The 16,087-nt window shown below is 32.9% G+C and overlaps 1 protein-coding gene across 1 annotated transcript; it reads left to right on the top strand.

Annotated features, from left to right (window-relative positions):
* Positions 1 to 3,822: 3,822 nt before the first annotated feature.
* On the top strand, positions 3,823 to 14,744 carry LOC114324584 (uncharacterized). Its single transcript, XM_028272450.2, has 4 exons — positions 3,823 to 4,099; positions 7,413 to 7,581; positions 12,642 to 12,832; positions 14,502 to 14,744. The coding sequence occupies exons 1-4, from the start codon at positions 3,866 to 3,868 to the stop codon at positions 14,667 to 14,669; spliced, it is 762 nt and encodes a 253-aa protein (XP_028128251.1). The 5' UTR covers positions 3,823 to 3,865; the 3' UTR covers positions 14,670 to 14,744.
* The last annotated feature ends 1,343 nt before the right edge of the window (positions 14,745 to 16,087 follow it).

The following is a 16,087-nucleotide window of genomic DNA, read 5'->3' as shown; positions in this document are numbered from 1 at the left end:
GTAAAATATTATTGTAATTAGTTATGGTAATTAGTTATTGGGACCGTGCAAGTTGCGCAAAGCGACACCTATTTCTACGCTCTGCACTTTTATTCGCACTTTTAATTGTATTGACCAATTACGTTAGTCCTGGTTGCTGGATAATTGTCAAGGCCATAGCCCAAAAAAATAATAAGAAGAAAAAATAAGATTCAGGTTATGTGATGAAAACGTAAACAATTGTATGTAGTAAATAAAATTAGTTAAATAAATAAAATGCAGTACTGCAAGCAAAATACAATTAATTAAATTTACCTTTATGTAATAATTGCATATCATATCAATAGTGTGGAGCAACATATAACTTTTCTCCTTCAATGACAGTAGATATGAAATGTACGTCAATTTGACAATTTCAATTGACAATATGAATTATTTAAGAAAGTTGCAATGTTTCTCCGCTATTAGCGCACGATCGTTTCACGTATCCCTTCCAAGTACTTGCACACCGCAAATAGGTGTTTGTAAAATATGTTTAAAAAAATATTAAAAAAAACCAGAAAAAAATACATAAAATTATATAAAAAAATTTAAAGAAAAAACATCACGAAGAGGATTTAAACCTCCGAGGGGTTGAACCGGGTTCTTATCGTAGTGAAAATCTTATCGTAGTGAAAAAAAAAACAAAAAAAAATAAAAAAAAGACAAATATTAAAAAAAAATACAAAAAGAATGCATTTATTTTAAATATTAAAATTAATATTTTTATTTGTAAAATGTATACACTATGTGTTCTTGATAAACATTAAGTATAATATATTTATATTTATTAACATAGTATGTATATTAGCTGTAATGAGTAGGTAAAATAAGAAGTAAAAAATTGTAATATTATTATAATAACCATGTTTCACTAATTGGCAATATCTTTAATACATTTGCTTTTGATTGAGACTGGCTGAATCTGGTGCCGTGGCCTAAAAATTGTTTAAATATATTTTTTAACAAATTCACAAAAAAAGAAGCCTGGATCCCGCGCACCAAAAAAAAAGTTTAATAATAGCAAGCTGAAAATTTGTTAATAGCTTAATGGTCGGACAAACTTTGATGTACGGGAACACCGGAACAGGGGATGTTTTAATTGTGGAACAGGTTAAAAATTTGGAACGTCAGACTACGAAAACGTCCATGTATTTTGTCGGACAGAACTTCCAATGGTTTTGTTGCCCTTTCATTAAACTGTCATGCAAAAATCAGACTGCTATTTATCACCAACATAATTCCTGTCATTTAACATGTTCTACGTGTCGGATTTATTAAAGTGCCCAGTTGGTGATAAATCCCCAATCTTTCCCTGTTTCAGTGTTCCCATACATCAAAGTTTGTCCGACTAGACACCGTTAACTATTAACAAATTTTCACCTGTAATGAACTTTTTGTTTGGTACGCGGGATTCAGGTCTATTGGGTCATTCTGAGTAAAAAAGGTCCCTTGTCATTTTTGTACGCGATTTAAGATTTAAAAAATGCGAAAATGGCCTTATAACTCCACAACAATCAATTTTAGAGATAAATCACAAGAGACCTGGTTTGCTCGGAACGATCCAAATTATCTAAAAAAAAATGTTCAAAGTGAAAAAATTATTTTTGTGAATTTGTTTAAAAAAGATTGGTTTAAACATTTTTTCGACCAAGATACCGCCTGCAACCCTATGGATTTGTTATAAGGACGTCTTTCTGTGTAAGTTTTTGCAAAAAAATCTAACCGAAATAATTTCGCTAACGTGGGCAACGATACAGCCTGGACTATAGCGCTAATTGTTAATAATTAAAAACAACAGCTTTGTAATAAAATAATGACAAAAATTTCTTCAGGTCTTTATGGAAGGTTTTTAACTTCGATTTGGTCACTTTTTGACTTTCATATTTATAATTTTTAATCGAGTTATTAAGCCTTAAACATGGCCATTTTCGCATTTTTTAAATTTGTCAGAATGATCCGAGTGATCTAAAAAAATTGTTCGAAATGAAAAAATTATTTTTGTGAATTTGTTTTAAAAAAATGTTTCAAAAATTTTTCAACCACGGCACCGCCTTGCACCTTGTGAATTTGTTATAAGGACCATAGGCGTAACCAGGATGATCCTAAGGGGGGGTTACAACTACTAGAAAGGGGGGTTACAACTACTGGAAGGTCTCTGAAGGGTATGGTGTTAAGCGTATAGAGCTCAAAGTACATCCCAATGGGGGGTTATAACCCTCAACTTCCTCTGGTTACGCCTATGATAAGGACCTCTTTTTGAGTAAGTTTGTGCAAAAAATCGAATCGGAATAATTTCGCTAACGGGGGCGACGATACAGCTCGGTCTAATTAGTTATTTGATAGGTATGCGATTTTTAAATCTTGTCGTAACCAATGTAAAACCTACATGTCGGGAGTTTTTCCACGAAATCAGGGTATAAGTTAGGTATTTCTTATCTACAGTTTTGTCTACGAAATGGGTGTTTGTTATTTTTATAGCGGGATTTTTTATTTTATATCTATAGAAAGACTAATAATGTCATCCAAACAAAGTAAAACTGAAACACACTGAACTATTTAATTTTTCAATTTTTATTTTAAAATTAATTTTTGCTTTTTGATTTTTTTGTAAATATTTTTGCAATTTTTGACCCTCGGTTTTGGCGCCCGTGGGCATTGCACACTTTGCACATATGGTAGCGGGGGCCCTGTTCAAATATAATTTACGATGCAATGGCATAAATTTGAGAACTGGCACAATTATTATGGTTTTAAGTTATTTTTCGGGTGTAACTACAATGATATTATGCTAAAAATGATGGTGTATCGCAGATTTAAAATGCGTTTATCTCGAAAACGGTTGAGTTTAAAGAGATGAAAGAAGTATATCTTTTTTAAGTAAAACTAATAGGAGAATAAAAATTTTAATCCTAAAATTATACAGAGTGAGGGATAAAATAAATTGAACGTAATAAATTAGTGCTTAAAGGCGTATGTGGCGCCCTCTAGGCAATACATAATTTTTGGTAAGGAATTTAGTTTTTTCGACCCAAAAAACCCCAAAATACCAAATTTCATGTTGTTATCTCATACCTGTCAGGAAATATTCAATAATAAATAAAAAAAAAGTTTAATTTTGACACCCTGTATCTCGGTTATTATAAACTTTGTACTAAGGTAAGTTAGCCTAAATCGGCCTATTTTAACCTCAGGAACCTGAGATTAAGCTATGGCCCATTCTTTACCAAACACCCTGTATAGACAGACAAGAATTTGCTAAGGTTAGGGGACGACCTTATGAAAAGGTATCTTGAAAAACATTAAACCTACAGACCTTTATAATAACTGTTAGTTAAATAATCAGTTAACAGTGTTTATATCTTTATTTTAGAAAAACATTTTTATGGTTTCTTTCGGATAAAAGTGGACAACAAAGCTAAAACTCATCCCAACACTAAAAATATTGTGAGGAAAAGGATAATATAAAACACGTCATATGCGAAAGGATTAAAAATTTTACATCAGTGAAACTTATAAGTTCTTGCCATGATGAAATATATTTATGTCCTTGAATACCAAAATCAGTTTAGTATTCTTAAGAAGTTTCTAAAACCTAATTTTTAATTTTGTTGCCCTTATATTTTAAAGAATACTTACCTACTTGTTGACACTTTCCTTTTCGTTATTCCTATATCATATCAATTTAATATCGATCAATGATAATAAAAAAGGTACTCACATGGTCCTAAAATTTCGCGTGCATATAGACACGTACCAATCATATCCGTTATAAAATCTATATATCCTACCTTCATCATGCCTGAAATTTCATTCTTGTCTAGTACTTCGTTAATAGTACCGCACAATGAACAACATTAATTATTCAATAGTACTTTTATCTACATTAGTAATATTCGCACGTTGTGACCAATCAGCTGTGGACGTTATCCAGGATATCTACAGTTCTTGCCTTAAGGATTTTAGTGTTTCATGTGTGCAACCTAAATCTCTTCAATGGTTAGACAATGTTTCTGGTAGCAGCTTTATTAAGATCACTGATGATTTGGCGATTCAGAGGAAGTACGATGCTGAAACTGAGGTAAACGACAATATTATATAAATTCAATTATCACTTATAAGAAACTACATATATTTTTGAAATTATTATTTTCTAAACAAAATCTCTATAATTCTTCTAGACTAATATTTTCGATCAAATAATTTCTTTTAGTCCCTAACCTTTAAAGTATTTAAAACTTTATTAGATTCTCTAATTTATGCAGATTTTTCTTATAGTTTCTTATATACAGGGTGTTTCGTTGGGAAACAGAAATACTTGAATGATGAATAGATACCACCTAGGCGGTTCTAGATATACTACAGTTATTGCCTCATCGATTTTTATAAACAATTTACAGGGTATTTTTTATCGATTTTGCCGATGTCTTTCTAAATCCTTAACGTTAGAACCACCTCTTATATTTTTTTGAAAATATTTGGTACACATATTATGTCTCAATTAAAACCCAAACGACCCAAATCAGATCCGGATTAACAAAAAATATAAAGTAATTGTGACCTTAAAACAACACCTAGTATATTGAAATTTTTAAAATCAATTTGCACATTTGAAATAAGCACAAAAAAATTAAGCTTGGTTGGCTTCAATTAATTGAACATTGGCATTACTTTTAAAATTTTATATAAATTTTTCTTAGAGAATTCTTTCGACATAATTCCAAACAAAGTCATTAAACTGGGCAAAAAATGGAAGTGAACCAATAAACTTATTGTTTGTGCACTTTTCAAATATGAAAACGATGAAAATCGTTTTTAAAAAGTTCTATGTACAGGGTGTTCTTTCAAGGTCACAATTAATTTATATTTTTTATTGAACAGTACATGGATTTTCTTGTGATTAGTAGTTGGTTGGATTGGATTCTAAATATGAGACATAATATGTGTACCAAGTATAAAAAATATACAAGGTGGTTTTAAAGTTATTGATGCAGAAATAAATTTCTAAAATGGATAAAACACCTGTTATAAAAATTGTGAGGCAATAACTGTAGTATATTATTTAGAACCGCCTCAGTGACCTCTATTCACCATTCAAGTATTTCCGTTTTCCAATGAAACACCCTGTATATTTCCTTAGCAGTTACTTATAGGTCCATTGGTTATATCTTTGGAGGCTGTTAGTTAACCTATTGTGCAATAATGTTTTGGGTCAAAAAAATTAAGATGTTTCTTTGCTTTCTGTTATTTTTTAACAATTTTTTAATTTATACTCGACTTTAATTTTCATTAAATAATAAGATAAAATTTTTAAGAATTTTTCAATAGCAAATCATGTTGATTAAAAATCTTCTTCTTCTTCTTCATCTAGCCATTCACGTCCGCATCTGAACATAAGCCTCTTCAAGTCTTCCTTTCCATTGTTTTCTGTTGTACGCTACTTGTAGCCAATTTTTCCCGGCAGTCCGTTTCATATCATCTGTCCATCTCATAGGAGGTCTGCCTCTGGGTCTTTTGTGTTGGTATGGTCTCCAGGTTAAAATTGTTCTGTAGCCATTTGTTTAGATCGCTCGTAGCTACATGTCCAGCGTATTCCCATTTCAATTTTAATAATTTTTGTACCTCATCGGTGACTTTGGTTTTCTGTCTTATCCATGTGTTTGTTTTCCTGTCCTTATGTGATATGCCAAGCATTGCTCTTTCCATCGCATGTTGAGTGACTCTGAGTATGTTCATATTCTTTTTTGTGATTGTCCATATTTGTGCCCTATATTTTGATATCGGAATAATGCATGCATCAAAAACTTTAGATCTAAGATGTAGTTTAAAAATACAGTCCAACAATTATTTCTTCTTCTCAAGGTACCGTCTTCTTTAGACACTTGGCGATCATCATGACTGTTTGTATTGTTTTTTAGGCTAGTCTAAAAAGTTGCTTAAACAAGCAGTTAAACCACTCCCATATTACGCAGCCATAACATTCGTCTCATTCTAATGCTACGCAATCCTAAAATCCTTCCTTGTATATAATATTCTCTCACATCACGTGGCAAAGTACTGTAGTTTTTGTACCTATATTTATTTAATTATTCCAATTTATTTAATGACGCCAATTTATTGGTTCAGCTTGCTCTTCTTCTACTTCTTCTTTTTGTTGTATAGACATGACTCTGTCTGTTTTTTCAATGTATCTCTAGTAAGTTGTCGTTCCATCGTTTTCGTGGTCTTCCCACTTGTCGTCTTCCTATTGGGGAACCGTCTCTCGCTGTCCTGACTGCATTTGTTGTTATTCGGCTTATGTGGTCATTTCATTATATTCTTCTGTTTCTTACCTAGTTATTAATTTTATCCACCTTGCATCTCCTCGTATATCTGTACTTCTAGCTCTGTCCCATAGAGTCTTACCATCGATTTTTCGAAGGGTTTTCATCTCCGCTGTTTCGAGCAATCTTTTTGTCCTCTCTGTGTCGGGTCGTGTTTCTGCCACATATTTCATTATTGATATGATGACTGTTTTGTAAATTCTGCCTTTCATTTCTTTTCCGATATTTTTATTTCTCCATATTGTGTCATTCAGGCAACCTGCGGCTCTGTTTGCTCTATTCACATGATCTTCCACTTCTGTTTCGAGTCTTCCGTAGCTAGATAGTGTGATGCCTAGTTATTTAAACTCCATCACTTGTTCTATTATCTGACCTTCCAGCTCCAATTTACATCTTATTGGATCTGTTATTATAACCATGTATTTTGTCTTTTTTGAGGAAATTAACATAATTTAATTATGTTAATTGCAAGCTGAGCCACCAAATAAATACCAGGGTGAGCACCCTTTAAATGGTATAAAAATATGTTATAATTGCATACCTATTTGCTTAAAATTCCATAGGATGGATACCTAATATTTATAAAGAATTAGGGCCCTTAGATGACAAGTCTTTATAAGACTTCTTCATTCGTGACTTCCTCTACGTCAGATATTGTTCTCAGGATTCTTCTATAAAGCCACATCTCGAAGACCTGTACTTTTGTCATCATCGCTTTAGTAAGAGTTGCTTTCTCGATACCGTAAAAGAGAATACTAAATATGTAGAAACGAATTATGCACATTTTAATGTCGACACTCAAAGTTTTATTTAAAAAAAATATTTAATTTTAGTAAATGAGTTAAATGTTAATTCTGCTTGCTAGAAGGCACTTTGCAAAATCATTTTTCTCATTTATTAAAGTTCCAACATATTTATATGTATATGGTATACATGTCCTATATTTTTCTCTTCAATAATAAGTTGGACACCATTATTTGCTTACTAAGTAGCTTTTGTGTATACTGGACCCTCATTTTAACAATAAGATTACTTTTTGTAAACTTTTTCAATATTTTTTCCCTTTTTCAGACAACGAAAGGTCTACAAAAAGATGTTTTAGATCAGTTTGAAGACTTCTTGCAATCTCACAATATCGTTGCTAGGGCGCCTGCAATTCTAAAGCCCAATGGTCCATTAGGACAATATATTCCAAGAAGTTTTCAGCCAGCAGATTTAACTGTACCTCTTGCAGCAACAGGTAAGGAAAAAAAAAATAATGTCGTAGTTTGAGCAAACCAAATGAGAAACTTATTCCGGATTATTGGTTGTATTAAGCTATCAGTACTTTATCGACACTTTGATGATATCTTCGTCATCAAAGTACAAGTCGACATAAGTATCTGAAACCGTCAAGGTCAGACCGATCGAAAACTTTGGCTCAATCAGACGTTGTCAGATCAATCTGGTTTCGAAGGTTTTCCGTTTTTTTTTGTTACCTATTTCACAATAAGATTACCTTCTGCTTTCTCATGCGTAAATTTTAAAACATTGTGTATAATTTCATATGATTATTCACTTAGTATCCGATTTTTCAGGACACTTTTATTAAAAAAAATATTATTAATTGTCTGTCCGGATTTCAACACACTCCTTAGCCCTAGCTCTCTAATGTGTTTCCTTTCTCCCTACTTCTTAAAATTTTGAAGCACAGGACTAAACTAAAATAATAGACTGGAATGTTGCAAAAACTTCTTCTCCACCACTTCCTCGAAGAGTTTCAAATGAAGATATTATATCATCTTAACCAACTTAACCAATCATCAAAATAACCAACGAGACCGTATTACGAAGAGTGGGCAAAGAAAGAGAGGTGATGTATACCATTAAAAGGAGAAAGTAAGAATATCTCGGACACATAATGAGAAACGGCACCAAATACAGATTACTGAAGGTAATCCTTCAAGGTAAAGTATTCGGAAAGCGAGGAATTGGGAGAAGAAGAATATCCTGGTTAAAAAACCTGAGGAAATGGTTCTCCACAACAACAACTAATCTATTTAAAGCATCAGATAATAAAATAATTATAGCCAGAATTATCGCCAATATTCGAAACGAATAGGCACTAAAAGAAGAAGAATATCATCTTGCATTACATCGGGCGACATGCCAGACTGGAATGTACAAAACTATCCCTGCCGCACGCAAGCTGAAGAGCGGTACCTAAAGTTGGTCATGGAAGCATCGTTTAATGCTAATGTATGTAGGCCCCAATCAAGAAATGGATGTCAGGACAACACAGTGGCGGCTCGTGACGTCAGTATGCGGGTAGGCTACACATATACTTCGGGTAGGCGACAAAAAATATCCTACAGTTTGTAATACATTTTGAGCCGTCTTGCAATACTAAATGTAATCTATGAGCGCAACAATGTGTAAAAATTGCTTTTGGAGCATCTACTTTAATTTTTGATTGTAATCCGTTTAAAGAGCCAGCCATTACACTTGCACCATCGTAAAATTGAGCAATTAATTTATTTTTGTAATCATATGGCTCAAGCACGTTTGAAATTAAACTATATAGAGCGTCTGCAGATCTATTATCGCTAACATCAAAAAACCCTAAAAATCTTTCTGTTACCTGACCAACTTTGTTAACAAAACGGATTGTTAAAGTACACTGTGATTTTTCGGTTATATCAGTAGTATCGTCAGCTAGTATAGAAAAAAATTGACTTTCATTAATTTCTGTTGAAATTTCATTTTTTACGTAATCGGCAAGACAATCTATTAAATCATTTTGTATTGTTTTTGACAAACCCGTGAACACCCCTTCTATATTTTTAACATGATCCTGGATTTCCTGATCGCGTTTAACTACTAAATTAAAAATTTCTTTAAAATTACCCATGTTTGAAGAATTATGGCTCTCATCACAACCGCGAAATGTAAGTTCTTGTTTTGCTAAAAGAATTGTAACATCAATTTCTTCAACTTCTTCAGTCTTTTTCAACTTCTTCATTATATATCTTAATAGATAGAGAAATATGTCCACCGAAAGCACTGTCAGTAGTTTGTTTATTTTTTTCTAACCGTTTTAAATCTAAGCAATTGTTTAAATGTTCTTTCGAAGATTCATGTTTTTTTACACTAGCTGATAAATTTTTCAAATCTGAATATCCCTGACTCACCCAAACATTTTGCTTCAAATTTGAGAGCAACAGACAAGGCCAACAGAAAAGTGAATTTTTAAAATAACTTCCGCTTAGCCATTTATGATTTTCATACCATATTGTTTTAAACGATCTCAAAAATGGTTGATGGTCTTTTGTCTTATCTGTGGATAAAATTGTTAAATTTTGTAAAGGCCGGCCCATTGAAATAATTACTGATCTTTCTTGATTTTGGCGCCTTAAAAAAGGTGTCTCGATCAAACTGCATATTACATCTTTTAAAAATATTCATATTCGATGACTAAAGTTTTCCACCAATAAAACTAACACACCTACGTTTCAACAACGTCAAATATTACTTATTTTATTTATGTATCAAATAATAATTTACTATTCGAATAAATTGATAAGTTAACAATTAACCTCGCTTTAAATTTTTAATTATCTATATAATCTAATAACACATTATTCAGTTTTCATAAACAAATTTAAATTATCCTACCTAGTTTTATTCAATACTTAACCTACTAATAACAGCCAAAATCAAAAAACAATTATTTTAAAACAGTTTCACAAGACACAAGAGAAGCAACTGATAAAATTTTGTAGGTCCGGCTATAAGACTCTGTGCCTATCCGCCCGTTCAAAATCGTAGAATACGCTCGCTAGCAGTAAACAGAGAGAGATCGCACGTCAATTCGGTGTTGGCGTCGTTCTATTTCAGGCTACGTTCCCGAGTGCCTGACCAAGGAGAATATAGAATCTATACAGTACTACTGATACTACAAGGAGCGTACAATAATTATAACTACGGAGAAAATTTTTTGGATATTTTTAAAAATAATTTGGATAATTTTTGCTATTTTATTGTAGATATTGTGTCAAAATTTATAAATTACAATTTTGAAATAAGTAATTTATATTAATAATTTATATTATTGTACTACATTTGAAGAGGGTAGGCGGCGCCTACCTTGCCTACCCCGACGGGCCGCCCCTGGGACAACACTTAAATCAAGGTCCATGCTGACAGATTTTACCAAGAAATCACAATACAAAGTTAACGTTTAAGAGCTGGACACAAACAGATTTTTTTTTTTTTTTTTTTGTAAGCATTTATTAGCAATCAGAATTACATATTCTATAAGCTAATTTGATAACAAGTACAATAACATATATCAATGTATTATTGTACACTAAAATGGCGTTATGAGGTACATCACCCAGCGGTTTCACCTCAGTTTCAGCGAAGATCTATGGGCCATAATCTTCGCAATCTTCTGTTGTTTAGTGGCTGCAGTAATGGTAATATTAATTGGTTGGGGTGGTCTTCCAATTTCTCGTGATGTCTGTTGGCTCTTTCTTGAATTACTGTGCTGACTAACGGGATGTTTAGGTCTGTATGAAGGGTTTGGTTGGAAATGTACCACGGGGCATTTGCGATGGTGCGTAGAATTTTTGATTGAGTTCTTTGGATAATTTTTGTGTTTGATTTGCTGGCACAACTCCATAGTTCTATACCGTACGTCCATATAGGTTTGATGACTGTTTTATAAATCAGCAGTTTGTTCTCAATTGAGAGTCGAGATTTTCTACCTATAAGCCAATTTATTTCTTTCACTCTCAACTCAATTTGTTTCTTCTTCTTTAAAATGTGTTGTTTCCAGTTTAATTTAGAATCAAGATGAAGCCCCAGGTATTTGACGATGTTCTGTTGTGGTATGTTGACTTGATTAAGGCTAATATTTGGGCATTGGTCTTTCCTTAGTGTGAAAGTTATATGTGTTGACTTAGTTTCGTTAGCTTTTATCTTCCATTTCTTTAACCACTGTCCAATTTGGTCTAGGTGTTCTTGAAGTTTTAATACTGCAGCTCTTGGATCCTCTTCAGTTGCAAATATTGCTGTGTCATCAGCGAAAGTTCCAATGGTGGTTTGTGGAGAGGTTGGTAAATCGGATGTGTACAGTACATAAAGAAGTGGACCCAATATACTACCTTGTGGGACTCCTGATTGAATTTTGTTACGGTTTGATAGTTCATCCTCCACTTTAGTTTCACACAAACACAAACAGATGAAAAAGAAATATACACATTATATAAATAATGTAAAAAACACACACTCATTGGTTGGTTAGAGAAAAGGGTGCTTGTGGAGCTATAAGTTCAACCACCCCTTCGTTTTGAGTTCTGAGTTGTTTAAATATTGGCATACAAGATCTAAACAAGCGAAGGGCTTCACAATGTAACAGAAAAATGAGATAACTAAATGTTTTTTAATTCATCAAAATCATCAAAAATTACAAATTTTTATAGATTCTGATGGATCTTGCGGGATCGGAAGATATTCGTAATTGGTAAAACTTTTTTTTTATTACTAAACCATGCAAACTGTAAATCAATTTTAATTTAGCGATCAATAAAACGTACAGGGAGGACAAATAAAAAATTTTGAAAAAAAGTAAAATTTCACTTTTTTCATAATCATTAGGTCCGTTGCGGGATCGGAAGATAAAGTCCGATTTGAATAATTTTTTTTTGTTTTTCTTGTAATTACCAATCGCAACTTTTCCGCACTATAGCGATACGGAATTATCAACTTGACTTTTTGCACCACCCTATTACATAATTAGTTAGCGACACGGATATGTCCCTCTTATCCTCTAGATATCGATAATATAAATGCGCAAAGAGCATTACCGACATGTAGGGACGATGTTCGCACCTGATAAAAGAACGGGTAAAAACTCCCACAGGAATATGTATTTCACCAATTCAACTAACAGTTGAAGGAATTCAAAAGTTGCAACAAAAGAAGTAACGAAAAACCCGGCAAAATAAAGATAGATGAAGATTATAGATGTAAAAGAGGAAGACAATGAATGGGTAAATATTGATAGAAAATTGTTAAAAACTGTGGCACTCTACTTAGTATTGAATTTTACCCAGAGTATTCTGCTTTATTGACTTATGTAGAACATGTTTCCATATTTTTTTAGATGAATTCTTAATTCTGCTCTATTTAATGTAATGCTTGTGTTATATAATTAAAACATAAAATCTAATGTCTTTTAAATAATATTATAAATATTTAAAAGGTGTAATAATCGTAAAATAATTCAATTAACATTCAAAAGTTGTGTAATTTTAGGGCGTTCATCAAAATTGGTCAAAAGGATAATCTTCCCATTCCTACTAGGACTTAAATTTAAAACCGCAGTTTTGGTTCCATTTGCTCTAGCTCTTATTGCATTAAAAACCTGGAAAGCACTGACATTAGGATTACTGTCATTGGTACTATCGGGAGCTATTGCCATATTCTCAAAACTTATGGGACCAAAGGTAGGTTACTAGATAATCTAAATTTGCCGTTAAGAACGTAGTCGCAAAATTTCGAGCCAATGCTTTTGAAATGCTTTCATTTGTTTTTCGAATCCGAGAAAGCTAATAAGTGTTTTTGAAAAATTTAAACGCAGAATGAGAGATTATATTATTACCGGAAAAAACTTCTATAATGTTTATTTTAATAAGTTACAGGGATGAAAAAAAGAGAAAATTGAGTGTTATTTTTAATTTCTTATTCATTTATTTTCTTTATTCTAAGTAACTTTCGACCCTCGCTAATAATGTAATCTTTCATTCTGCTTTTAAATTTTTCAAAAATGTTTATTAGTTTTTTCAGGATTCGAAAAAAATAATGAATGCATAACATTGGCCCGAAATTTTACGCGTACGCTATTAAGAACCAGGGTAAAAGCGAAATATCCAACTAAAAAACTAACGTTTATCTGAAACTGTATCGTCTAATTTTAGAATTAAGATGCAACTATAAAAAACTAACAAAATAATATAGGGGCATATAATAAAGTGAACAATACAGACGCTATTTTACAAATATATATCTATTTGCTTTATTATATATTATGTAATAAAGCAATAAACAAAAACTTAGTGCTCAATGAAAACGGAATATTTAAAGAAAAAAGAAACGCGAAGAACACAAGGCCTAGAAAAAATTACGCTGGGTGAATCCAACCAGGAAAATTATCATAGAAAGTGGATTAGGCCAGGTCCGAAAAATTGCGTAACGAGGATCAGTTCGGGTCGGTGGTCTATCTATCTCTCGCTACCGGCGTTTAGCTTTCTCTGTCTAGCATATTGATGGCCGCCGCCTCTGTGTCTGTCTCGTTCCATTACTCCCACCTCTTGGTAGATACGCTTACACTCGCACGACAGACAAAGATAGCTAGACCACCGTACTTGATATTGGCGTTACACCACGATGCATTGAGTGGCATACAACTAGCCTGGTCTATTGTTAACATGTCTCTGGAAATAATTGGACTTGTTCTACATAAAGCGTGCCTAGTAGCTCAAGACTGAGAAAAATGGAAATCCCTATTGCAGCTATCCAGATACGATGTCCCTATACTATTCTGAGGATTATCGGATATCAAAGAAGATGTAGCAAATATAGAAAGGAAGAAGGCTATAATTTTTTCTTTAAGTGGCAAAGTTATGAAAGAAAAATTAAACAATTACAAACAATCTCAAAAATAAACAGTTGCTGTGGTATGAACATGGACAGCATGTGAGCAGAGGTGTGTCTCTAAAACAAATCCTACAAACCGAAGTCAATAGGAAAACGAAAAACATGAAGAACCAAAATTAGCCAATGGTGTGTGGGAATAATGAAGAGGTGAAAGCCAGGAACCTAGAGGAGAGCTGGTAGAATAACTGATGGATAGGATAACTGATGGATTTGAAGATTGGAAATTAAAATTTACTATCACTATTTTATTTGCTGCAGAAATATTTTTCCGTAAGCTAAGTTGAGAGTAATAAACTCCAGAGATTTTACATATCTGACATGAGTATCTAAAAAAATAAAGTACCTAAACATTTTTGTTTTTAATGGTAACAAATTTTGATATTTTAATTTTTGGTTGATTATATTTAGCTTATTTTATATTTTTCAATATGTTTATTTATATAATCATTATGTATTTAGACACAAGCCTACGAAGTAGTACATGTTCCGCAACACCTAGATCACCATGTCGGTTACCATCATCATGTTGATGTTCTTCCTGCACCAGCCGTGCCAGTTGCTCAACCAGTCTACCTGGCTAGAAGTTTAAATGCTCAAGATTTAGCATACAGTGCACACCGACAATAATTTTCCAAACCATTTGTCTAATTTATTTATTTATTTGTTATTTATTGCAACTGAATAAAAACATTTAAAATATTGCATTCTTATTTAAAAAAAAATTTCTAGGTATATTATTTCTACAGTGTAAGATATAAGAGAAATCCGATTCCTTTTAGCATTGACGTTAGCATATTATACTATATACGTTATTAACCCAATAGCAACTTCACTGTAGTAATTTAATTACTTTAGCTATTCTAAAGGCAAACCAATACTGTTCTTATATGAAACTTTCAACAAATGGCGACAAAGCAATTGAATTCCAAGCCTTAAGTGAAAACTTTGGGCATACTTCTCGCTCAGAGGCCAGTGAGGACATTTTGATTCAACTATACAATGCATACAAGCATGTGAGGTTAAATCAGCCTCTAATCTAATATAATATCAAAATAGTAGTAACCATCATCATCATCATCAACAGCTATTCCATCTATCGTCGGATATAAGCCTTAGTTGTGTCAATTCATACCTGTTTGCTGTTTTTTGTATCTGTTCGTGGCCAGCCATTCGCTTGATGTCATCAGTCCATCTTGTTTGAGGTCTGCCTTTACTTCTTTTGCTTGTCCTAGGTATCCACTCGAGAATTCGCTTTGTCCAACGGTTGTCTTCCATTCTTCCTATGTATGCTGCACAGTTTCATTTTAACTTGGCAACCTTTTGGTTGGAATCACATCTGTTACTTTTGATCGTCTTCTTATCTCTTTATTGGACTTGCGATCACTGAGCTTAATGTTGAGCATTCTCCGTTCCATATCTCTCTGAGTCACTTGAAGTTTGTGGACTACGCTGTTGTTAAAATCCGAAGTTTAAGTTCCGTATGCCATAACTGACACCACGTACTGGTCGAACGTGTTTGCCTTTAAAGTACAGTCGAACCCGCTTATTGGAATAGCCTCGGTGCCAAGCTAAAATATTCTTATAACCGGGATATTCTAATATTCAATCATTGGTGGCTAGCCGTAATAAGTCTACCGAATATACGTAATAATCCACAGAGAACGACAGTTCTCACCAGTGGCGCAAAACACCCCTACAAGCGACACTATATATACACGAAAGTTTCGATTTTCTAAACCTGACTGAATTGAAAATTGGGGCAAATCCCATCTTAAAGTTTAGGAAAAGACTCGTCCATCCATATGTTACCTCTCCATTTTGGTCCAAGGGTGTGGATTTTACGGCCCTTCCCATTTAACGCCTGTTTTTCGTTCTCGTCCCCAAAACTCCCAAAAATTTCAAAAATTTAAGCCCGATCTTTACGGCTTCTGATGGCACAGATCATTTCTTTTCCAACGCATGTTTAATTTTGAAAATCGGTTAATCCATTCAAAAGTTATCGAGCTCAGAAATATGACTTAATTTTTATTTAAAAAATGGAAAAT

Source organism: Diabrotica virgifera, chromosome 6, assembly GCF_917563875.1.
Source record: "Diabrotica virgifera virgifera chromosome 6, PGI_DIABVI_V3a".
Lineage (NCBI taxonomy): Eukaryota > Metazoa > Arthropoda > Insecta > Coleoptera > Chrysomelidae > Diabrotica > Diabrotica virgifera.
This window is presented reverse-complemented; position numbering and strand designations above follow the sequence as displayed.

Bases quoted from the DNA above. Each gene is read 5' to 3' on its own strand.
- LOC114324584 (XM_028272450.2), top strand. From the start codon at position 3,866: ATGAACAACATTAATTATTCAATAGTACTTTTATCTACATTAGTAATA. The intron at 4,100-7,412 runs GTAAACGACAAT...TCCCTTTTTCAG, and splicing joins AGTACGATGCTGAAACTGAG to ACAACGAAAGGTCTACAAAA. The intron at 12,833-14,501 runs GTAGGTTACTAG...TTATGTATTTAG, and splicing joins CAAAACTTATGGGACCAAAG to ACACAAGCCTACGAAGTAGT.